Source organism: Sinohyriopsis cumingii, chromosome 5, assembly GCF_028554795.1.
Source record: "Sinohyriopsis cumingii isolate HCF-2022 chromosome 5, ASM2855479v2, whole genome shotgun sequence".
NCBI classification, from domain to species: Eukaryota; Metazoa; Mollusca; class Bivalvia; order Unionida; family Unionidae; genus Sinohyriopsis; species Sinohyriopsis cumingii.
The window spans coordinates 50,331,777-50,359,349 of NC_142965.1; the positions used below are offsets into that span (position 1 = coordinate 50,331,777).

General features: G+C 35.0%; 1 protein-coding gene across 7 annotated transcripts in view; it reads left to right on the top strand.

The window, feature by feature from the left end:
• Positions 1-27,573, top strand: part of LOC149799138 (uncharacterized) — a 65,952-nt gene that overhangs the window by 15,938 nt on the left and 22,441 nt on the right. For all 7 annotated transcript variants that reach the window (XM_089958225.1, XM_089958226.1, XM_089958219.1 and 4 more), the window contains exons 2-9: positions 5,582-6,015; positions 7,151-7,246; positions 13,005-13,225; positions 14,510-14,693; positions 16,637-16,722; positions 24,780-25,221; positions 25,723-25,821; positions 26,459-26,479. In XM_089958225.1, the coding sequence (XP_089814351.1) occupies positions 5,688-6,015; positions 7,151-7,246; positions 13,005-13,225; positions 14,510-14,693; positions 16,637-16,722; positions 24,780-25,221; positions 25,723-25,821; positions 26,459-26,479 (1,477 nt within the window). In that variant the 5' untranslated portion in view covers positions 5,582-5,687. The remainder of the gene's footprint in view (positions 1-5,581; positions 6,016-7,150; positions 7,247-13,004; positions 13,226-14,509; positions 14,694-16,636; positions 16,723-24,779; positions 25,222-25,722; positions 25,822-26,458; positions 26,480-27,573) is intronic.

The window sequence follows — 27,573 nt, forward strand, 5'->3', positions numbered from 1 at the left end:
CTTTTATTTTTTGAAAACAAAAGCTCTTCAAACTAATTGTACATAATTAATTATTGGATTTCATAGAAAATGGTGCATATAGACATTTCTAGAATATATATATATATATATATATATATATATATATATATATATATATATATATATATATATATATATATATATATATATATGTGTGTGTGTGTGTGTGTGTGTGTGTGTGTGTGTGTGTGTAGCAAGTAGGTGGTCTCTAGATGTCTCGTGTCTAGAAAATGTAGAACTTTGCAGATTAGAAGAACCAGTATTTGCCATTGAGTTTAATATCCACATTTTTTGCACCACTGGCATATAGCTCTTGTGTGTCCATCAGAATGAATATTGTCAATCCAAGGAAAGATTTTATTCCAAACGCTAAGCCAGGCATTACGCACGTTATTACACTTGGCTACTGTCCCATCTGAACTATGAGTTCTACCAACTTTAGCACTGTTCTGAATCTCATTAAAATATTCACCAGGTTTCCGTTTATCCACAAAATACTTATCCAAATTTGCAAACAGCATTTTGTCCAAGCCTGGACGTGTCTTGATTTCGATGTTGCATGCAATATTTATAGGCTACAGTCAGAAATGAACACAATATTAGGGATCGCGCTGGGCTTCGCCAATGTCGCAAATTGCGATTATTTTCCTTGTTTGCGACAAAATATACCATCTGGCGATATTTTTGGAAACAACATTTTTGGCTGATAAAAGCTGCATATACAGTCTTGGGTTTGGAGTGGAGAAGTTCAAAGGCACTATGAGATGAAGTTGCCAACGTGGATATAAAAATGCACTGGAATCTATTGTTACATGAACAAATCCATGTTTCATATTGACAAACTACCCTAACAGTGCATTATTATATCATAATCCTCTTATGCTGATGTCTGGCCTTGTTACTGTATGCTTTAATATAACGAAAATAGCCATGCGACTGACTGGCTACAATCGACCACCTCTGAAGGCGGGAATGGGAAATGATTAGAGTGGACCAGACGAAGGCAATTTTTTAAAATTAAAAACAATGTACCAGAAAAAATAGTTTTGCTGCAACTTCAAATAAAACTGATTACCGTTGAAGCACCGATATATACTAAGCAAATTTTAAAAAAATTCTGTCTCAATGTTCTACAATTATTTCATGTTTACGCAACAATAACAAACGGGTATTTGTTTGGTCCTTCAAAGAGAGCCTTTAGAGGCGTCTTCAATAACACATGCACCTTCATCAAAGCAAACCAGCGACCTTTGATTAGAGGAATTCAGCAACAAACTTAAATAAAAGCATTGTTTAAATTTTCATAGTGATTAGAACATATTTATTGTGTAGCGAAAGTTTCCAATTTACAACAAAAAAGTGCGTACGGACTCCTTCGTGTGCGATTTTCTGCGTTCCAGATCATACATTTGAGTCGAAATACGCGTAATTAAGCGTTTCCGAGATCTCCGGAATATTCAAAATACATTAAACAACTTCGCTTGGATGAGATGTTTAAAAATGTACCCCAGAATAATGTGTATCAGAGCAGTACATCTGAAAATCGTGTGGCTCCAACTTCAAGTACCCCAGATATCCCACCTGCAGCATCAGAAATCCATGGTGAAGCAACCATCTATGTAGCAGACAGTAATCCTGACAGCCCTCAACTTCCAGGCCTTTGTGATTAACTCTACAGTTCCAGTAAAATTGAAACATTTGCCACATTGGGAGTGGTAGTAGAGCAACATTTTTTCAAGTAAAGTAATTAATCAACCTGTTTCATTTACACATGTATTGTTCAGTTATTATTACGTGACTTCGGTTGGTCCGGCAAAACTGTTAATCCGGCAATGCTTTGGAACCAAGAGTGCCGGAAAATCGGTGGTTTACCTGTAATATTTTTGGTCTCTTTCTTTCATGTATTTTACTGACGTAAATATTTTAGTGCGCCCATGTTTTCTTCAAACCATTTTTGACTAACAAGGTTTAGGAGTATCTTGGTTGTTTTTAAATTTATATTTTGTTCTCTTTGCACTTTGAACATGATGTGGTATTAGTCTCATGTTTTAAAACATAATATTTTGATTTATTTTTTACAGCTGCAAATAAATTTGTAAATTATCGTCCAGTTAACCTTTGTTTCGATTCAAATTCAAATTAAATTCATCTGTCAAATGTTCATTAAGATATGTTAAATTTGAAAAGTTAAGAACCCAGATTATCAAAACCATCAGAAAAAGGAATTTAAAAAAAACCGAAAGAGCCACGTATAGTTAAACTTTGTAGGACACATAAATTAAAAAAGGTTCACATAAATTCCGAAACGCGAGCTGAACTTTTAAGGAAAAAGCAAATAGTCTACACCAATCAGTGTTTGAAAGAAAAGATACAATTTCCGAAGTTTAAACAGTTTATGTAATTTGAAGGTTTTATTGATATTGTTTATCTGATACAAATATATAGTTGCATTTGTTGTAAAGCTGAGGAATTAGCAATGACTATACAGCACGCAATGTCGAGATAAAACTTGTACGAGGTACAACATGGCAAGGTTTTACATACATATAACCCTAAATTAGAAATAGTTAGAAACATACGTATTCATTTTTATCGGGGCACTCCATAATTACCTATCTAAAATGACACGTACTCTCAACGGACTAAATTGCAAATAACCAATTAATTATGCATTTCTAGCTGCTTTAACTCTGGCTAACAGATTACATAGTTTTCACCTACCGACAAATCTTAACTGTAACAACTGAGATTACCAATACAATTTGCCATGCAGATTGAACTCTTCCCATACCGTTGCACGCAATGTGCTTTTTTAAACGCTTTGTAATATTTCCACCATCAAACATGAATATAGAAACTGTTAAAATGACCCAGTTATGTTGACATAATAAGATGTAACTGTTTTAAAAAATTCTAGTACTTTGAGGATTAAGTGATTATATCCAAGGCTTTGAATATCTAACTAATTTCACCGGATTATATGAACATTTTCGAGGATTTCATTGATATTCTTCGTTCACAAGATTACAGTGAAGTTATAACATTTGGAATAATAATTCTGTTGGATTCAGTGTTATCACTGTAAGACATAAGCACTATACAAGTTTCCTTCAAAATACCTTAGAACAGTTAGTATGAAATTGAGAGTACACTATTAGCATTACATTCTAGGAATTCATACACTGTAAGTTATTTTTAATTCTTTCAAGTTGTTTGGGTTTTTTTAATTTTATTTAAATTATTTTATAGTTTTGAAACTTTAATTGTATTTTTGATCTTGCTTAATTTTGTTACTTTACTTCAAACGCCTAGACGTAACACAAATAAATGAGTACATCTGGTCCAAAGGAATCAATCTCTTTTAAAAACACTCCCCCAAAAAGAAAAGTTAAAATAAAACAAAACTTAAAATATGTACATATTCACTCATATCAGTCTAAGCGACCTCCCTGCATTTAAATGAGTGAAATGACAACAGATACTTCGAAGTTATATCCTGTACTGACAATACATAATAGAAGCGGCAGATTTATTTTGCGGACATTAAGGAAATGAACAATGGTTTAGTCAGCGAGATCAAACATATAAACTTTTAACCGGATCGAGGTTAGTATGTTCACAGGTTGAGGTAGAATGAGGACAAACAACAATTTGATTACAAGATAAAAGGAAAGATACTGACGTTGATGTTCCTGGCATTTAAGTTTGTTTATCCAGCATTTGTTGCACAGGCATTCATTTTTGTACCCACAACAATATTCTAAAATGTGATATACCGTCAAAAAATAATAACTTGTACAGCATTGACAACACAATAAACAGAGCAATAAGTGATGGTGAACTTAGCCATGAAGGATTTATGTTGGTCATCAACGCGTACAACGTTTCCAAGAAGATAAGCATCCCTCCACGTCATGTTTTGAGAAACTGACAAAGATTTGATTAGATGAAGGAAAAGGAAAAATACTTTTCTCTGGTACAAATGGAACTTCTGTTGTAACAAACAATATCCCTGAGCAAGATATTCATCTTACCAATCAAAGAGACAATATAAATAGTTATCTAGACATATCCGTATCATTTTGTATTAGCTATTGCAATGTTTACAATGAACTGGAAAACAACATAATTTCTTACATCAAAGACAAAAATGCAAACAAAATTAATAGTTACTGACGGCGTTTACAAACGTGAATGTATATGAGAGGAGTCAAAGAAAGGACGAAATTATAGATATTGAATATGAATAAATAAATAAATGAATTGTGAATGAACGAAGAGAGAAATAGATAGGTAGATATATATGTAACTAGCTAGCTGGTGGTGATATTCTTTGGATCTTCCAAACTTCCAGTCTATTCAAAGTTTGTATCTGGTATTCCTTTATTCTTTTTCGCTGAGCAATGTTTTGATACCAGAAATATTGCGGTTTATGATTTCCATTATTTTGATAGTAAGTTTTCAAATGGTACGAGAGTAGCTGCTCTGTTAGAGTAGGTCATACTCTAAGGTATTTGTTGGTGAGTTTGTAGTGAGTCATTAAATTAACATTCATATAATTGGAAAAATGGCGTGATCGTCCATTGTTTTCGTAATTAAAGCTGTTAAATGAATAGTTCGACTAATGGTACGGTGTTTTATATTTATCCACTTAACGACCGTGATGAAATTGTATAAAATTGGTGACGTTTTACAGCAGAAAATATGCTTTCATGGAAGATTTCACAAAGATGAGATAGTCTAGCAAGTGTGTTGGTATTATTAATAATAATGACTTAAATGTATGCAATTCATCATACTCTATGATTCGATGACGGCAACCTGCCTTTTTCCCTAAAACCCACTAGGATTGCCTGCTGTCAGCATAATTCTAACATTTAAGTTATCTTGGAGAATAAGCAATTTATTTTTGTTTCTGAAGTGAGGAGATTTCTTATTTGTTTTCCCATTTTAAGGGAAGTACTCATAAGCCTTGTCGCAGAAAATTCGTTAGTTAAATTTGGTTTAATGCCTTAATATATCTTTTTAAATTGTACACATTTTTATCTTTCATCACTTCGTACGTTTAATGTCAAGTCCACCGAACATTTATTTCACTAAGTACATTGCATTCTTCTTCGATAGTCTAAGCTGGAAATGATTACATGCAAATTTGATTTTCTGAAAAGAAGTCTATGACTTGTCTAATTTTATTCTTTTATAAAAGTGATGATTTTATGGTTCATCTGTTTTTAGGTGTAAAACATGTTATAAAAAATCAAAAGTTAACAATATAATCTTTAACAAGATATTGATAGACATATAAGGCTTATGTCTCCTCTTTATCATACATATAGAAGCATAGTGCAGGAAATAAGGTTCCATGGAAGGTTTCACATGGAAAAGCTGATATGGCAAGTATATTTGTAATAATAATAATAATAATAATAACAATAATAATAATAATTATCATCTATCTTCTTTGTTTGAATCTTTATTATACAAACTGCAATGCTTAGTCTGCCTGCGCACTTAAAACAGTTCATGTATGTTTTGACTTGTTTCGTTTCTGACTTTACAGAAGATGACTTTGTCAGGGGAACCAAATTACGACGTTTTCCTTGTTCACTGTGAAGCTGATAAAAAAAACAGCTATTTACATCGATGGGGTATTGTCAAAAGCAGGAATGACTTGTATCGCTTCATTCAAAGACAATTTATTCCCTCCAGGGAGAGAAATTTATGAAAGCATTAAACGCGCTGTTGAGAATTCGAGGGTGACATTGGTTCTCCTTACCAAGGAATCAAAGAACAGCCCCTGGGTTACCTTGGAAACCATTTTAGCCCTGGAGAAATCTCAACGTCTAAAACAAGTCTGCATTCGGCTACTCTTACAAGGGACAGAAAAATCAGACGAGGATGAACTTAAAGTTGGAATACTTGAAAGTCTGTCTCATTTATTCATAGACGTAGCGAGCAGTGAGTGGGAGCACAGTCTAGTAGAATTAATCAGAGGTAAAAATAAAATATCGGAATCCGCATGTCATTAAGATTACATTTGTTTAGAGACTTTCCCAGAGTGTGTGATCTAGACTTTTAACGTAGCATTAATAATTATTCAGTCATATCTCTACGATGTCTGCAGTGTGACAGTTTATAGTGATGTCTAGCACTCGGGCATTATGTCGCAGACATATTGCATGATGTCCCACCCAGTCACATTATCCTGACACCAGGACGACCAGTCCTAACACAAACCTCTTAATGCTGAGCTCCAAGCGAGGCAGCTGTTAGTACTATTTTTGTAAGTCTTTGGTATAATTCGGCCAGGGATCGACCCCCACGACCGACCGCATCCGACGCGGACGCTCTAACCGCTAGGCCACCGGAGCGGTCGACTTTCCCAGAGTACAGTATAATTGCCTGGTAAACATGGTTGCATTATGCAAAATATTTCCTGTAGTCTCTTATTATGTGTTGGTTTATATGCTCGATGGCACTGTAGATGTCTTCCAATAAATCAGAAGATATAGTTTAAAATCGCTAGTATTTATTTGCAAAAACATGCACCCCATTTGTCAAAATATTGGAAAATATCCACAGTGCTCATGTCGAACAAACATATAAATACTTGGACAGAACGATATCACATGTCGTTAGAAGTGTACAGATAGTACTTTAAAATTGATAGAAATAAATATTAAGAGCAACGTTCATTCAATAATTTTCTGTTTGAAAAAAGCACAAAAATATATATAGCAAATGTTAGCAATAAGACATTAAATGCCAATAATTTTTAAAGCATATTCCAGCTCATCCTTCAAGTTCTCACACAATATCACATTATTAATATGAAACACGGGAGCTTCTAGATTGATAATTTAAAGCATAGGAATGTGTAATTACATGTCCGTTAAGTCCGGCTTGCATAAATTGAAATTCAGTGCAAAAATGTCGAGAGGTTCTCACGGAGCACAAACGATTAATGTGTGAGTTTTTAAGGGTTCTCATGGGTCAGGTACAGTTTCGTTAATGTCAATGCAACAGGGCTTGAACTGAATTATGTCCTGATTTAAAACAACGAGAGCCAGGCGGTGTGATGTTCAGTCAGTCAGTGTTTCATTTTTAAGTAAACATTCCCTTATTTCAGCACCGTGTGCAATTACTGAGATTTTACCTGCCGGGAACATTGCTCTTGGACAAGTATACAGTCTGGTCGTAGGTTATTATGGTTACGTATTACCAGGTACGTGAATTTTTATCGCATAATATGTTGATGTGTACATTGAAGTCAAAGACAAGACAATAAGAGATCAAGATAAGATAAGATAAATATAAGAGATTAAATCAGATATTTATTTAATTTTCGTTCACTTGACCAATACGTAGATTGCTTGCTACGCATTCTGCCCATGCAACTCAGCTCATGGACGCTTTTGAACCAGCACTAGGTTCTTGCAAAGAGTTTTCTAAATCATGTGGCCATTTACAGGAGCGCTGGTTAAGGTTTTGGTCCTTTAACTTTAGCGCGGCATAAACATTCCTTGGGTTACTGAGTTGAGGTCTAAACAACACACATGTAAAATCAAACACCCTTAATGGGGGCTGCGGCGGGCTGGATGAAAAGAGTTACGTCTACTACTCAAGTGGGGAGTAAAAGAAAAAAAACTTCAGTTCACTGAATTCAAACCTTTCGGAAGCGGTGCGGGTTAGGTTAAAACCTTTTTGTGTTTCTACTTAAGCGCAGAGTGAAAAGCGTTAGGACCATTTACGGGTTAGTGGAGGGAGGGCTGAACAGCTCTTGACCCTACTTAATCGCGGGATGAAAATGATTTTGCCTCGCGCATAAGCGTTGGATTAAAGTCTTTTCGGACCTCTGAGTTCAAAATTCCTTATTTAGTATAAATGGAATTTGCGAAGAGAGCACCGGAGCAAAGTAAAGTTAAGACGTGGATCTTGTAGAAATGGAAATGGAACAAGACATAAATGCAGGAGCTGCTAAAACAGATGACGTGAGATAAAGCATAGCATTATTAATTAGCAAATTTCATTTAATCAACAACTTAGATAGCTTGCAAAATTAACCTAAAGGTCACTACCAGACACAAAAATTCAAGTGTTAATTTCACTGACTTATTGCTATTCAAATTGCGATTGGTCAGTGTGTACTTGTTTACTTTCAAACATATTTAAAATGGACACCAGCAAAAAAAACTAACACTACTTAAATATTGCATCAATAAGGTGTGTTCACGTTTTGTTGTTGATGCATTTGTACCTTTTACAGCAGATGTCATTGCAGGATCAGTTGGTTATCGTGTGATTAAATCTTACAGGTTTACTCAAAAAGAAATAAAACAGATTCATGGGTATTATTAAAAAATTTAGTGATGAAGATTGCATTCTTTTATGATTCAACGCTTTCATTGCTCATTTATTTCATCCTCGGAAGGCATTGTAGACTGTTCACTAGCTGATTTGCGATGTTAATGTTTCTTACAGTTTCATTACTGTTATATTACTGTTTATAAAGTATCGTTATTGTAATCTTATCTCTCATTATTTGAAGATATCCAACATTTTCTTCTGTCTTGTCTTTGAGGCATTCTTTGAATTTCTATCCTCTTTTTCTCTCTATTTTTAGGTTTTATTGTACTGCATTAATCATGCTAGGTTTGAGATGACTAAATAAATGACTTCTAAGGTAGAAACGAACCTGGAAAGGTACTTCAAAAAAGCCCAAACGGCAACATAAATCTGAACTTGGATAAGAGTGGTACAAGTTTCAGGAAGTTTAAACTAAAGCAAAAGGTGAATGATTGAAAGCTAGACAACAGAAATCCAGAGGAAATTAAAAGGTGCAGAGACATCACATTACTTGAAAGAAATGAAACGGGTTTTAAAATCACAATTTAATATTTGATAGATGGTGATGTATCTGATTTAATAATCTTCTTCATTTGATCAGAATGCAGGCTTAATTTTTCACAAAGTCTCCAAACTGCACGTGTAATATATGTTAAATTGAAGAACGAACAGTCGAAAATATAACAGCAGCACAATTGAACCATGACAGCATTTTACAAGCCATGACTAGAAATGATTTCAATTGGTCCACTATCAGCGATGGATATTGAAGAAGTTGTAAAGATAATAATTCCAGATTCCTTCAGCTTGTTCATAATTGACTGTTTGATCATACACGTACTAACCTGACAAAATAGTTATCTTTCAAAGCTGTTCTTGACTGATTTTAACGAGTCTAGTTCCTACGTCTGTCTGTTTCTTTTTGCTTATCTTGGTGAAAAAGCAACGAAGTATCTCACTGATGTCCAAAGAATTTATTTCACATATGTCTCTTTTTTCAGTCATAAGTTTCTCTTTCAGGCATGTTTAGATTGCTTAAAATTATTTGCTGTTTTCGTTATCGTACTTTTTGGTAATTGGCCCCCATAGACCTTCGTATTCCTTCCTCCAATAGTATTTTTAACATTAGCGTCTGTATTGTAGCGAGGGTAGACGTTTTGCAAGGAACGTAGCGTTTAGATGTCAAATTTTGCAAGACTAATAAATTAACATCCTTCCGTCGAAAATAGATTCTATCCATCCATTATGGCTCAGAAATTAAGAGCGCATTAAAAATATAACAGATACAAAGAGATGAAAAATTAATAAATGAAACCTGTATACATAAACTACACTTAGAGGTATGGAAACAATCGAAAGAAAACCTTACAGGCAATGATAAGAAAAAGCAACCTGCACGTCACACTATACAAATGTGAGTTTTCAGATATTTCGCATAGGCGAACACAGGTAGAGTGCCTATATCTGTAGTCCACCTTTATAACTTTGCATGGTACATGTATTTCAGGCCATGGTCTCCTTGAATACAAATATATTTTAACAATCCTAGGAGCAACGGAGGAAGCTAGTGATTTCATTGCAGGCATTATATTGCACTTGTTTAGTATTACACTTTTATCTAAGAAAATAAAAAATCCCAACAAAGCATTCAGTTATATCAACGTCAGAATTAAATCAGGCCTGATTAAAATTATGATGGTTTATTATAACTGTGATATATTACAAACTGCAAAAGCTAACACAACATAATAATCAAAATCAAGTCTAGTAGCAACTGCAAGACATATACCGCCAGCTACAATAATGGTTTGTTAATATTCGCTTACCAGAAACTGTGCTGACATATACTGCATCAGACACAGTTTGCGTGTTTTAAATTTCAACGTTATATAGCTTTCACGGTCAGATCATTACCAGCATAACGACTCTATTGGTTATCATTCGTGTTTAATATGATCTTTGCCATTATAAAATGTTTTTTCGGAGAGACTTTGTTTTATGCAATGTTAGTGAATTTTACAAACACGTGTACAATTCTCGCATTGTTCATACAACTTCAATTGTTTTCCATATCATATAAATATTGTAGATCTCTTGTATAATGTTGGGAGGGATATTTCTTAGAAGACCTAACAATTTGCTTTCAGAGATATTACGCAATTCTTCTTGCACGATTAAGAAAAACACTTAGGTACAAACGCTGAAGTAGGCCAACAGAATGGCAGTGACTTTAAACATCAATAATTACCTTCTTTCCCATCATGCAGTAAAGGTGAAAAAAAATTGATGCTGCTAATAATACCTTGTGCAAAAGCGTGATAATATTTCTTTACGTAAGACTTTGATGGAAACAATTGAAAAATATCAAAGCATGGTGAGACACTGTACATACATAGAGCAGCTGCTATTGAACAGAATGATAAGAAAGGACCTAACAAACATTAAATGCATTTGAGAGTGACAGTTGGGGCAGTTATTGGATATTTCAACGAAGAAATCAAACAAAACTATCAAAATAACGAAAGGTAATAAATGATTTCAACACACACATTATTGAGGACTAACACGACGATATTGGTTAACACATTTTCAAAGAGTGTTTACCATAGATAATCAAATTTAATAGAGGACGTCGTAAGCAAATGTAATGTAAATGAATCAATAAGATATGTGGGAAGGCAAATTACGATTAATCTATTGCAGTTTTGAGGGTTAATATGAAAAGATATTATTTTTACCAAATTGCACCTACTATCAATTACACACTAAGGATGAAAATCCAACTTAGAATACTACATAATATGTTGATCAAAACTGCTTACAATATTCAGGTAGACAAAAAGATGAATCTAATGATAAAATATTTATCTAATTTTGGAGTTAAGGTTTACAATAGAAAAAGATACGTTAAAAATGAAATAGATCAAAAGATCGTCACATAAAGTGGTAACAGGATGCAGTTGGAGACAATAGAAGACGTTAAAAACTTGGTTTACAGAATATTGCCTTACTTGATGAAAATTAATACATTGCACTAAGACATCGATATGAATTTAATATATTGAACTAATTCCATGATCTATATTGTATTCGGCTGACATTAATTTAAATGTGAATGTAAGTGACGTAGTTTCAACTGCTGATACAAACTCCCCACATATGCCAAATCTTTACATCGTAAAAGAGCTGAGTACATATAGAAGAAACCAACCTTTAACAATTGGACTAAAATAATATGTGTATTATAGCATGTATAAAACCGAATTAGAACCGAAAAAATACCCCTCGTGTGGAGTATCATATTTTGTTAGGAAGTTACTTGCTAGATTTAGGTGATCAGCTCATAGATTGAAAATAGACACACAAGATAGGCCTAGCAGGATTGGGAGAAATAACATGGATTGTAAATTATCCCGGAAAAATAATATTCATTTGGCAGGAGATGGATTCCAGGTTATTTATGTCTGACCATCTTATGACCATTTAAGAATGAAATACTATACTGAAGTTTATTATTTCTGTCCGTATATATAACTGTTTTTATACATCATGAGCCATAGTAATGTATTAATTATAAGACATATTTCTTACCATATTGATTCGGCTATTTGTATTAGGCAATCTTTAATTCCTCAAACGAATGGTGAATAATATACTTAGGGGCAGTAACATATATATAATAGTATGCACCTATATTAGGAAATTATATATGTATACTCATGATGAATACCATATTTAAAATATGAGTCCATGTTTCGGAGAGGTGACAACTTCACCAACAGCTATTATTTATGCTTCCTCGAAATTTACCTGGTGCAGGTAATTTTTCGTGTATTGTACTGGTGGCATATTAATCGCTCAAGTAGAGGAAGAAATATGGAGAATTTTCTAAGTTATTTACATTGGGGACTATTAAAATGGCGCATGTTAAATGCTGTTCGTGTATTATTCATAATAACTTTTCTATTCCTAAAGTCCCAATTTCATATGAATGCATTACGTAAGATAGTTCTAGAATATATCAAGTCTCTAATCAATATTCCCAATGAACATCAAAGCGACGGGTCATTCGTGTCAATCTCGGTTTGTTTGTTTCTTTTTTATCTTCGCTGTTTCCTTTTTGCTGTTTTCGGTGCTGAAGCTGAATAGAAAATTATTTTTGCTTCTAGTTAATATGTCTCACAGATGCTGCACGATTGTCTTCGTTTATTCAGTTGCTGAAGTTATATCTTTTGCAAAGCATGGTTATCAATATTGTCGGATAAATATATTTATTTCAGAGGACATCTAGCATATAATGATCTTTACTGAACATTTTCAAGTGATTTTGTTGGATACATTATTCATATCGGTATATACATTTAATCACGAACAAACAATATATGTTGATTGTATACTCCCATGCTGATGGTCTCGATGAAGTCAAGACATACCTGATTGTTATACCAAGACATACCTGATGGTTAGATGGTTACTTGAAATTTGCTATGTTGGAATCAGAGCATAGGATATCTTCATCATATTTTCTGATTGTCCATACAGGTCTTAGAGTGTGTACTAATAATACATGTTTCCTTTGCATTTGAAACTTTAATATTAACTTTAAAAAACTCTGGAAAAATTCCTATCACTTTCAGCACTGAAGACTGGTTTGATCAAGAGTAGCTATTATGTCCCTGGAAAAACATCACTGAGATTTTTCATTCTACTGCCTCATGACAGCAAGACGTATCCAACAATTACAGATTACGAGAAAAGAATTAAGCATGTTAGCAAAGTTGATGTCACTCAGCAAATCCATGGTGGGAAAGCAAGGGAATACAAAGTTGACTTGTACAGTATCAAACATGATTCAGTGGTAATGAACACTATCAAAATGTTCTTTTTCAATTTCTCTTTAATTTGATCTCGAGATATATGAGGAGATATTACATTGATATTTACCAGCCAGCGATGGATTGTTACTGGATCCAGATTTCCTCTGGAGTTTTCCTCAGAAAAGAAATTGTTCTGTTAGTATCTACATCGGAATGTGGCAATTTTAATACATAACTACTAAGTCAACAAAACAGTTTAATTATTTTCTGCCTGTGAGTGAATTTAGGTTGCTTCCTGCTTGACAGAACTTCTCAAGATTGGTGTTATATGGATCAAATTTGGGAAATTCTTTTTAAAATTGACTTTATAGGAAGAATATTCATAGTTATTTGAATTAGATTTTATCCATTGAAATTCTTTTTCCCATTCATCATTGAATTTCTGAGTGATATTTCGTTCGTTTACCTTTGACATTTTAGCATTGATAAATCGTGCATGCTGAAATATAAAGAAACGTTGATACCGATACTAAACCGAGCTGAATTATGCCACCCGATCTCTTTTAGTAATGTCTAATCCGACTAAAATCCATCAACGTCTTTAATCTTTAAACGTCACACATAATATAATGTATTTATTAGTTTTAGGTTATTGAATTGCCAATTAAAGTATCATTCATAGGCTAGTAATGGAAGGGACGAGAGACAGTCATCATTTCGGGAGTTTCGCATGTAAGAAGAATGTATTGGCTTTCTTGCAACTATACTTTAACATTGTCTAATAGTTTTGATATACAATGGTAATAATAACCTTCATTAACACCTGGAAATAAGAGAAAATACTTAGTACTCCTAACAGTATATTATGCAAATAACGACATTAAATACATTGATATGTCGGTTGTTAAGATATAGATATTTGTTTTAAACAGTGAATAACTACTATATTTCATCGAGTTGGAAAAGAAAATATTTTCACAAGTGGCGAAGCCGCTGGTGAAAATACTTAAGTTTTACACCCCCCAGAAGAAATATATCCGTCACTCATTCGTAGCAAGCAAATTTTCTTCTTCTTCAATACCCATCCTATTGGTCTTCAATTTCATGGTTATCCTGTTATCGACACGGTTGTGAAATTATTTACCGTAGTTCACGCCAGTTAACTATCACAAGTATTTTGATGGGAAAATACAGTAATTCACAGCCTAGTATAAAATAAATTCGGATAAAACAATATGAATTATGTTGTCCATTTTGGCAGTGTTATAGCAAAATTTTAATACAATACGAATTCTAACCATAATAAATAGCTGATTTATTTTCAGGAGTATTACTTTGTTGCGGAGTATCCAAATGTTTTGAATACCATGTACCAGATCCAAGATCAAGGTATTGCTAATATTGACCTTCGACTTCAAATGGCACGATTCTCTTTTGCTTTGAGGAAAGTTCTGAATAATGCAGTACACAAGGACTGTCACAACACTTACAATATTATAGAATATAATGGTAAGTTTCATTCTACTGATTTCTTCTATACACGGTTTCTGCAGTTTTAATGTTTTCTACATCAACCACTTTCATTGTATCCATTTTGATACAAGTGTTGTTGCTCTTCTCGTTAGTGGATCCATCGGTGATGTGCCTTAATGCAATGCAGGATCCCAACGTAACAAGATAACCGGGTGAGATTTCGGATTTACAACAGAACACTTTTGATGGTGATACAAATACAATGATAATAACGAATGACTTGAATTAGAAAAGAATTATGATTAATACGTGCATATAATATCCAAATATTGGAACAGTTAACATAAACAACAGGAACAGAATAATGAAAATACGAATAGATGACCTTACGCAGAACAAGGACAAGGAGTGAATGATTCACAGTGATTTCACAATGAAAGAATGATGTGTTTTATTGAAATAGAAAAACTGTTGTATTTTACGCATATAGTAAAGATGTATTCAATCAAAAAGTGAAAATGATGAAACCAAAGGGACAGATGTACAAAATATATTCACAGTCCCAAAAACACACTGGGTATTACAAACCTCAAAGATTAGCCCACGGCTAAAAGATTACAAGCATGGAGTTGCACACTCCGTCACCAGCACACTTGGCTACCATTCACACTGGTCAATCAAGCAGTCAGTATTCCAGGTTGATCAATCAAGTAATCAGCGCCCACCAATCTCGGTCAGCGACGCCCGATCGCACTCTACTCGATCAGCAACACACTGTTTTTTCAGCTCTACGGATGCTATGGTTCAGCTTCACTGCTGCTATGGTCAATTTCTATAGTAAGCTCTACAGTTGGTACCACGTCGACTCCGATCACTCCGATAGCTCTCATCACTCTGGTCAGCTATACAACTGCGACTCCGATCACTATGGTCACTTCGATCACTCTGGTCAGCTGAAAATGCATCTAACACCGTGTACTATGCATGACACGGGCATATACGATAAAACGTAATGACGTTATATACGGTAAGCTACATGGATTACATTATCGGCACAATAGTTACAAAACAATACACAAGTTCAGAAGTGAACCTAACCGTGCCCGACAAGAATCTTACGGTAATAAACGTTTCTTAAAAATGAAACTTTATATATTGCTAACACAAATCTCTTGCTAAGTCTCAAACAAGAATAGAAAATATTTGCATGATACTACGTAAGCCGAAACTACATAGAAAACATAAAAAATTAGATGTGGTAGTACAATAGTGATACTGATAGGCAAGAAATTAATAACTCGCATACCTCTACCGCTGAAGATGTACAAGTCCTTAAAGTAGACCGCTCACTGACAAGACGTTCCGTAATGTAAAGATTTTGACCTACGATGAGGTATTTATGCACTGAGATGCGGCAATACATCGTCTGTGCGCTGGAAGTATTCGGTTCTTCCCATCGAAAGCACTTCGCATGTGCGGCATAGGATGAACCTAACTCACTATTTCGAAATCTTTGTACAATATACATAAATATCCCTCGGGTATCGCTGCACACACAATACGAAACCCGAGTACATGTATGCAATAAATTAAAGGATTTATACAATTCCGTGACACCCAACGTTTCGAAAAACTTACTGCAAAAGCTGCAAGCGGTGAAACTTTGTTCTGTCTAAAGTGTCAGTGCATAGATGTTCAGTTGGTTGTGCTTGCTAAATGGCTATATATTATCTATCAACCGTGATTAAAATTGCAAATATTATACCTGTTGTTTATTGTTTGGTATCTGACGTTACCAGCTATATACCACCTGTTCAAAACTATTCATATTATACCTTTCTTGAAAGGGGAAACTTGAATGAACCATTCATAAATCTTCATATCCAATTTATTTTGCTTCTCGAGTTATTCATTCTAATGTTTTTAAAATAATAAAATGATTTAATCTATACACCATAAAAGTTGCATTATACCTTCAGCTACTGAAAGTGTTGAAACAGAGCAGCTCTACAACTTGATTTTGAACAAAATTAGGGAAGAATTGTTGGATGAACACACAGAAAAGGTAAGTTCAATGTTATACATTTCTGCATTGTAATGTGAGCAGAAAATAACGAAACATGATTCAAAGTCTTGAAGTTCGAACAAAGAATACAAAAAATAAAAACTTATTTGATTTTTTTTGTCATTTTCGGTCCTTATTTTCAATATTTAAGACTACTATATGTTGATATCTAGTTGAGTACTTCACATCGTAAAGAATACCATTAGTTTATACTGTTCACTATTGCAAACGAATTCTTATTAGCCACTGTTCACTTATCAACATCTGAAATCTGAGTATATCTAATGAAATAAATGTTTAGTGTTTTGTTTCTTCTAATGTCATGAATAAGAAAAGAAAATAATCAAATCATATCCACTAATTAAGTTTAACATGTTGATGTTTATATATAGAGGAATTAATAATAAGCAGCAAACAAGTCGACCCCACTATTTTCCCGCCAGCGGCAAGGGTGGCAGCCATGCGTGATTGTGTGGTCAGTCGTTGTCGAGCCTCACTATCAATTTTGGAACACGCGTTTGTGTGTCATGTTGATCTGTAAGTTCCTAACAGCGACAGCAGTTAATATTTACACGTGCATGCGTGGTTTATGAAAACGAAAAAAGCACGCACAAATAATATATGATTAATTAAAACGTTATAATATTATTGGTATGACTCAAAAGTGTCAACGCACGTGGCTTTTCATTGTAAAACCGCGATGCGGACAGCAATATGTGGATGAATATTGCTGGATACATGCTTATCTTGTTCGTAAGGGTGGTGGTCCCATTCCGTGCAAACAATGTGGGTTTAGTGTTCGTGAAAAATTGAGTTTTGCATGTGTGTGGCGATCACACTCTACTAGGAAACTTTCTTATTCATCCTCCAAACTGCATTCGCGTGCTGATCAATCTTGCAATTTTTAAGTTACAGATATTAATTCCTATATGTATGCATGAAAATCACCAAGAATATGTTCTGGAGTATTGCACTCAAGGGTCCCGGCACGGTGAACAGTGATGAAAGCTTTGATCTGATGTTGGAGCTGATTTATTAAAAATATCTTCATCGAAGATGTGATCAGCTCTACGTGGTTATCGTTATGCCATCTCACTCGTGGGAATTTATGGAGTACATAGCTAAGTTTATGGAAAGATCTAATATAGTACAGCTGCGACGCAAACATTTGATAGATGCCGTTAAACAAAAACACCTGCATTTTACGTACATCAGCTTCGTTCCGTTTCATTCAACAAACCTCAACTAGTATAAACTTTACTGCACAGCACATCGTGCTATTAAGCTTCACGCATGTCTCTATCCAAATACGGGGTATTAGCATTAACCCTTTTCCCCAAACAATCGCGGGTGAGGTGGAGGAAACGAAAACTGCTCGTAACGGTAGAAGAACGACAAAATGTTGCAAGACAACAGAAAAGTATGTTAGCTCACTGGAATCGACCCTCTCCGGCCAAGATGGAACATACAATTTAATAATCTTCTTACGGCAATCAGCAAGATCATCCTCAAGGAGGAGCTTCTGTGATGGTCCCAAATCGAACCTATTTTGAATTGTTTTGATCCTGACCGCCCAGTTACTCACATGATTAAACGTCTACAGATATGTAGGAGCTTTACAAATACAATGAAGTTGACGAAATTGCAAAAAAATTGTTTACGGTGGTATCGCCCTTTGCCAAGCAAGCAAAATAATTGAAAACCTGCCCTAAGACGTTTTCTGGAAGATATTCAGCTCTCTTACGTGGAATATGGACTCAGTAGTCTCTGGAACATTAAGTACGACTCCCTCAGAGTCGTCAAAGTTGACTCGGTTGGGTGTTCCCCTTCCAGTTTTCTAGGTCATCGTGAATGTTAGCTGTCCTTCGAACGATTCGGTCATACCACGCACGTGTCCATCAATGAACTGCTGACCAACATAGATCTTAATGGATTTGCCGATAAGAACTACTTTGAGTTCCTCTGAAGGGTCCATTTGATCATCCAGACGTTCTTTGGACATCGTTTCAATCATCACTCTATAATAATGATGTGTCCAGAGATAGAAAAACTCCTTCAGTGATGCGCAATTGGTATTGTCGCCCTGAGATCAATAATGACTATTTTAACAATTGACGCACAAGAGAACCAACGTGATAAAATCAACCACGCTAAAACGCAGGTACGCACTGAAATTGACACACTCGCCGCTTTGATGCATATATATAAGCGCGCCAATTATCGAAATCACTGAGGCGACTGTGGGTCTTGGTGTCACTGGGACTGCGACGGCGATGAGGATCGCGGGTGCCCACGCCGGAAATGCAGCCAATACTCCCTCGATTGTTGCGGGTACTCTTAGCGCTGCAGATAAAATATTGTTGACTCATTTTCATGTGCGGATGCGAAGCACATGTCCGTGGTCAAGAACAATATGTCAAATGGGAAGTTTTTCATTATTTCGTTACTTCTCTAGCGTAGTTTTAACAATTTCTTCCTCGAAGAGTTTTCTCAATTGTTTAGTTCACAGTCGCTTGTTACTCTGTTCTTCATTCTCGCATGATAATATGACACTGACACGTTCGACCACGAGTGCAAGTGCATCAGCATTTTCACGTTCAAGTTGGATGCGGTCATGTATGCTGCCGTAATTTGACATTAACATTCATTACTTTAATATTTTCACACAAAAGGAAAGAGAAGGTTTGCTGCCGATATTATATCTTTGAGATTAGGCTCGCTGTTCTTTGAAACTGTTGTGGATATGTTCTTGCAGTCAACAGACATGTGTTCACTCAGTATTTACAACGGTATGAATTTGCAACCCTAATGAACCCCAAAGGTGCCAAACGACATTCTGGAGAGCTCAGAGATTATTTCAGATCTGATTACCAGTACAAGAATTATTCGTGTCCTATGTAACACGAACGTGAATGCTTAACTAACACAAAATTTTGACTTTCATGTCGTGTACAATCAACTTGAAATCGACTGTCTCCGCTGTAAATAACGCGATCGTGATTCGAATCTAAAATATCGGAATCTACACTTTTGCGCAGCGCACAAACCAATCACGTCACGACAAGTGCTCATATATAAAGTTAACCGCGCTGTCTCACGAACACAATACACCCTCCCATTGTGCCAACACAAACATAAATCTATTAGCTCGCTCACCCTTGATAATATAGATTTTCATGTTGACGGTATGAAGTTTTATAATTTCAGGGACACATCCGATTAACAAATATCGTCTCTTCTTTGAAATTGAAAAATGGCAGCCAGGATATGTTTTTTTTATATATAAAACCGAGGTATGTGCCAAACAAGTGAATCAATGACTAGCTGGTTTAGTATAGTGCAGCAACTGATAATTTGAGATTCAAACTGGGAATAGTTACTCTTCGTTTCCCAATGGATTTGGATATTCTTCAAAAACGTAGATTTTATCAGGTTCATGTTTGTATTTTAACCGCTGATGTTTATTTATCATAGCGATATCCATTATTTTTATACAATCATGATTGTGGACATAATCCTCTGTTTCGTGAACACGTTTTATCACGTGGTGACGTTGATCTCGTAAGGAGTCCCGCTTAGCACGGTAATGTTCTCGAATACATCCATGATAACGATTGTTTATGTCCACTCTTCCATTTGCACATAACTCACCAGAGGTGTTTGTTAGTATCTCATTCACGAATTGTTTTATTTGGTCGTTATAACGTTTTTTTTCTCAGAATATTTTACGTTTACCGTATGTAATGTATGATATCAGTTTATATTTAATTATTATTTTTGTTTTACCATCAACACACACGCACACAAGGACACGACCTTGCTGATGCGAGGATCATAATTTTTGTGTCTATTCCATGCGCACGTGTAAATATCACGCGATCTCAGAAACATTCTGTGTTTCAACTATTACACAACCACGCGCGGCTTAAAACCTGATGCAAGTGGGAAATTGTTATTGTTAGGCAGTGTTGGTTGCTGCTTTATTAGTTTCCTTTAATAGCTTACCTTGCCAAACGTCCAAGTGAGCTATGTCGTAGGTCATGTGTCCACCGTCGTACATTCACAAACAATTGCTTTTGACCACTCTGAGATCCATGTTATGAACCAATTTCCATCAAATTGGAATACACGTGCAGGGATCGTCCTGGGCTTCGCCAATGTCGCAAATTGCGATTTTTTTCCTTATTGGCGACAAAAATATCCCATCTGGCGATTTTTTTGGCGACATACTTTTTGGTTATTTAATTTGTACATACAATCATGGATTTGGACTGGATAAATTAAAAGGCAGAACGAAAGGAAGCCACAAACTTGACTAAGCAATGCATTGGTATCAATCTGTTACACAAACGATCCTTTGTTCTTATTGACAACCCCATCTTTACAGTGCATTGTTACATCATAATCTGCTTATGCTGACATCTGGGCTGAGTACTGTATGCTGCGATACAGTCAATCATGCTACCGCACTATACCTACAACTGACTGACTTCTGAAGACGCGAATAGAACAGACACAATTAATTGTATAGCTAATCCTTCTGTTTTTTTTTATACATATACCAATACAATAGTTTTGCTGAACCTTCATAGAAAACTGATAAGCTTTGAAGTACCGACAACTGTGTATAAATACAAAGCAAATGGAAACAATCTAAATCACATTTACATCTGTCGCCAGTGCAGCATTTTACTCATTGATCTTTTCCTTTTGCCATCAGTCCTGTGTTACGGCTGCAGAGACTTAAACTCGGCAACAAGAAATAGCCAACAAAAAAAAAAAAAAACAGTTTTTTTGCATAATTAATAATAATTATTTATTTCTCAAAATACAGGAGTGAAAGAATCCCTAAGTTGGGTGTGAATTTATGCTTATATATACGGTCCAATATTGCCGGGTGTTGACTCGTGTAAGTTTCATTCGTGGGAATGGAGATCTTATTTTTCTTGTCGAGAAAATTTATACAGCATTCAGTGATCATTCTTGGGATTTAGGAAGCAATTCGCTACAAGCTTTGTGAAGCTAGCCATGGGGGGGGGGGGGCTGCTGAGAGACTACTGGTGTCACCTGTCAGCACTGTAGACTGTGAATGTGGATTCAGTAAGATGAACTTCATAAAAACTGACATCAGAAATAAGCTCTGCATCTCATCTCTCGAGAATTTAATGAGAATCAGCATGTACAGATGTGAAAAATTAGACTTTGAAACTGCATTCAACAAGTGGGCAGCCCTAAAATCGCGACGGATCTTCATGTAACACTTTGTAACATTTTGTTAATGCTTCTTGTAATTAAAATATTAACTAATCCATCTTTTGTAATTTTCATTGCCTGTTACATTAATAGACTAAATTAACACTTGGAAAAATGTACACTACTGTTTTTGGCGACACTTTTTGAAAATTGGCGACAAAATATTCAGGTTGGCGATTTTTTTGGCGACAGCTTTTTAAAAGCCAGGACCATCCCTGCACGTGCATATCATACAAATCTCAAAGTTTGATAGTGAGCGAAATCCACACTTATTAAAATGAAGTGATATTGCATCTGTTGCCTAATTATGACATCATTCTGGACCCCATATTTAAAAGAGTTATACAGTAAAACCTGTCTTGAAAAACCAATGTTATATGAGACCACATGTGTTGAGAGACCTTATTCTTGATGCACAGATTGATATGTTATGATTTATTATGAGAAACCACCTTTCTTGAGAGACCAAATATGTTTGAAAGAAGGGGTGGACCTTCAAGACAAGTTCTACGGTATAATGCACGAGGTCCACACATAATAATGAGCTATTGGCTGAGTTTGTTACCACTCTCTCGATTGCATTCCGATCCAATTTTGAAAGAACTTGTTAAGACGAATTAAGTTATCAAGATCTTCGATGAGATGGACTATTAGAAAATCCAAGCATACTAATTTAAGTGATGTTGCATCTGACTGGCCGAGATTGTCAACACTGTAGGGGCTATTTCTTTATCAATCTTAGTAGATTCGCCCAGACATTTTCCAAGATTCTAGATGCCATAACTCTGATAGGATTTAGACCAGACTGGGCAAATAGGCCTTTGTCATCACGATTTTGTCTGAGTATGACTATAAAATACATTCATATTAATTGCGCGTCATATTGCATTTGATAGGCCGAGCGTGCCATTATTCTAGTACGTATAATTTTGATAATATTATGATCTGATTTGTTAAACAGTCTGCAAGAGTTTGAGTATGGGCAAGATCTGCTCATTTCACTGAGGTCATCTTGTATATGACAGGTCAAGGTCAAGGAGTCCGAATTGCAATCGGATTTGCTTCATCTTTGTAAAAAGATTTATATTAACGTTGTCGCGGATAGGTTCTGACAAAATTAGATCTATGTATCAGCCTATGTGGGTATGTGAGAAAGCTTGCCAGTAGCTTCTCGTGGGTCGGTGGTTCTTTCCGGGGTTTTCCCGGGTTCTTCCTCCACCATTAATACTGGCCGCCATGTATAGCCTATCGTGTGCTGAAAAATGGCGTTAAGCCCTAAAACAACAACAACAACAAAGATCTATGTATATTAACGATATGCCTTGCATATTACTGATTGTATTTGTTACCTTGCTGTCTGAAGACTGTCATTCTATTCTAATTTCTTTAAATGAGTTTATGAAATCACAACTTATGATAACATCAATTGTGAGCACAAAACTGTGCACAACTTTCTCTTTAGAACACACCTTGTCTCAGGATGTAGTAAAATATAAAAAATCAATATGGAGTAATTGATTTGTTCTTGCAAGAATACACACGTCTGCGTATTGAAATCGTAAATTAATAAGTTATTTAAGATAGGTGAGCGATATAAGGTCAACCTTAAGCGTTTGCATGATCTAGGTTTTTCATCATTTTGTCGAGGTGCTGTTCTCCCACCATCAGCAGTACAGTTCCTGCGGTATAATATCCTTATTTCGAAGGTCTTGATTTGATCTGACTTGAAATTGTCCTCATCTTTGCTAGTATTAGTAACGTTGCAATTCTTTTGTTTATGAATATTTGACAGTGGACTGTTCACGTAATACTGCATAAAACAGGACCAAAGGGGTGAACATAATGTGCAAGCTATGGATAATCATGTTAGTTTTATTATCATAAGTAAATGCCAGTATCGCTCTTACAACATGCAATCATGATTCTACATATTATAGGTATTTTCTGCTCTTTATATCTAAACAGAAAATTGATTCGTAAATTCATATGAGATTACGAGAACAAAATTCAAGCAAGTACTGTTTATGGGCGTTTTCTATTGAAATATGACCCCTCTGATTCCAATCAATCCCTCTCATAATTAGAATTTGCCTTATGTCTCTCTTCTTAGTTTGACTGGCATTTCATGGTTCATGGACGAGAGGAGCTAAATATAGAAATGTATTATTTTTCGAAACACAATCTATTCTTGGTATTAATAGATTTATAACTGTTCAGAGGCTTTATAGGTAATTAAATCCCTCTATATCAAAACTATGAGGGGAGGTTTACAAGTGAATATATTAGTCTTACTAAATCGGCAGTGCTAGTTTTCTGAACACTCGGTAATCATATCGTAACATGGCCTCCACGAATGGATAGTATTGCATAACGTTACGAGCAAGTAAAGTAATTTCACGAGGCATTGAGGGCAATATATGAATATAAGATATTTCTGTATTGTCATCAAGAACGCTTCATATTACCCTCCTATAGCATCCTCAGGCGAGTTTTCAGAGAGCACAATTTTGTTTAAGTAGGCAGAGGATGTTTGAATGTCGCGTCTTTAAAACTGAGATATAAGGTGGAAAATTGTAACCGTTTCGATTTACAGATCACATGTATTTAACACATTTATAACATCTTTATGACATTTGCAACAACTCTTCCTGTGCGATATTTTTCCTTTACCATCGTCAACATTCTTATGCCTGTGAAGCGTGCTGTGTCTTTCTATTTTATTTTAGTTACATTTTTTTTGGTCAATTCTGATGAAGAGTTTGAAACCATTTTGTTTGTATTTAATTTTTTTTAACATTTTCCAGAACTCGAGTATTGTGACAATACCTCCTGTGGCTCCAGGCTGTACAGTCCAAGCCTCTGAACGTTCCAATGTCCCAGTTCACGATGCCATACTTATATGGAATACAGAGGTTACAGAGGACTCCAAAGTGGCAGAGATAATAAAAGCAGCTCTGACAGCCAACCGATATACTTTTGTTCAGGATCTTGGGAAAAGTAATTTCAGCTCTATCGGCGCTGGCAAATGGAAGATCTTTGTTATTTCAAACGAAGGGCTACAGAGTGTTTTATTGAAACCTCAATACAGCGCTGCCATGACAGAGAGCATTAATAATAATCGTCTTTCTGTAATACCAGTTCTTCGTGGTATGAAGATACAGGAAGTTCCAGATTTCATCAAATGGGTTACGTATCTCTCCGCCGATGAGGAGGGCTATGAGGATAGGTTGATCCAAACAATGAAAGGTACTGATTTTAAAGTTATTTAGGTTTAAATATGAATAAACTCTAAGCATGTTAGTCAAATAAATCTTGGGTCAGGCCATATCTTAATTCATCACACATTCTCACGTATTCTCTTGTCTAACATATACCGCTCAGAAAACAACAGTTCTAAAATAAGTTAAAGCATTCAGTGTAGCAGTATATAATGATGTCTAGCACTGGGGCATCATCTTGAAGGCACATGTCATCATATCTCACCCAGTCACATTATCCTGATATCTGCCCGTCCAGTCCCAACACTAACCTATTAATGCCGAACGCCAAGCTAGGCAGCTGCTACTACCATTTTAATAGGTCATTGGTATGAATCGGCCGGAGATCGAAACCGACACCCCTAATTTGGCGCGGACGATCGAAACACTTAGGCCCCCAGAGCGGTGTAGATCACGTATATATGAACACGTTTGTTTGAATATCTGTTGTGTTCACTGCTCTGTCATATTTGTATTTAACGATTTCCAGGTAGAGAAATGCCGATGGAAACAAAATTGCCTGCTGGAGATGTCGCTACAGGACTAGCCTGGGGTTTCATTCTCAACTACCTTCACATTCCTTTACTTGGTATGTATGCCACTACTTTTGATAATGGCATGTACCAAAGGCAGTCTTATTCGTATAGGACAATGCATATAATGCATATGAAAGGTCAAAGCGATTTAGAGATGTTAAAATGCTCTCCCAGGTATTCAGTCTTTATATCAGACTTAATGAAACATGAAGTTCGATTGCACTAGTATGAAAAGGAGTTATCTGTGATATATCCTTACTATATGGTTGGCTGATAAAACTGTGAGTTTGTTTGATTTAGAACAGTGAAAATCAACAACAATCTAGATGGACATTAATAATAATCTCTGCAATCTGGTTATATCCGTTTTTGACATGGTTGCATTAGATAATGTTAAAGATGAAATAAGCAAAAGAAAGTTCTGGAATGAATAGGAAACGATAATGCATCAATTTAGATTAAAACGTGGAAAGTTCACGAAATTATACGTTAGCCATCATAAATGTTTAAATTAAAGCATTCAATGTTCGATCTCAACACTAAAAGTTACTTTGCATAGTTTTCTATTGCATTATTGTATTTAAACGTGGAAAAACGAGTTTTACTGTGTCTCGATTATGTTACAAATATTTTAATTATACATATTACAGCAACATTTCCAACTCATATTTACTCATCTTATTGTTTTAGGAAAGTGTGAAGATAATACTAGTAAGTATAAATGGTACCGTTTCTTGTTTAGTTTAATAGGTTCCATCATTATTGGATGAACCACGCGTATTGAAAAGGAGCGTGCTTTCCTTCTTTTGGCCTTAACATGTATGTATGTATTGTATACTTATTGTTTTTCTATGGTTATATGGTATGTATAATTATATTTTGGACTTGACCTTATCCAAAATCAAATTCTTTGTTTACCTGATTAGAAATTTGTAATTTTGCAAAGAAATAATATATAGCTATTATTTGTCTCTATGAGTGTGGATTAAATATTATGATCATTATCAATAGAAATAAACATGTTCATTTGGGTCTGACTCTGACATTGATATTCCCCACGGATAAGCCAGGTATACCTGATATTTGCCACAAACGTTATCATATGTTTATCAACAGATTTTATCATTTACAACTTGTAATTGTTTTCAGTGAACTTTGGACCTACACCTAAGCTCTTCTTTTGTGTCTTAGTATTTTTTATATAGTCTTGTTTATTTGAAAAATTATTAATTCTTGCATTTAACTTCTTTAACAGAATCAATTATATTGTTGTGTTGAGTATTTGATTTGGGTGAAATTATTTGTTCAAATTATTATTCATTGGAAATACAAAATGCTCATCTGTAGTATTCTTGGACAGACACTTTAACTTGGAATTAAATGGAATTCATACAATGACATCCTGGATTATGTAATTGTGATTTATCGAAAGGCTGTCGGTACATCTCCACGTCACATGCTACTAAAAGCACATATATGCATCCAGTGTTGGATATTATTTAGAACACCACTTGAATTTAAGTCGAACGTTATTCATTAGGACTGGTGAAAGTACTTTTTGAAATGTGGATTTAATTCGCAATACTGTAAGTTCTTTTTAAATTTTTACTTTGTGTTTTTGGGGAAAAAATTGTTTTGTTGAATTTTAGAAAACTTGCTGGTTTCGCTTTCTTATATTGCTTAGTTGAAGACGATATATTCATGTATGTATGTATGTATGTATGTATGTATGTATGTATGTATGTATGTATGTATGTATGTATGTATGTATGTATAAATGTATGTATGTATGTATATATATGTGT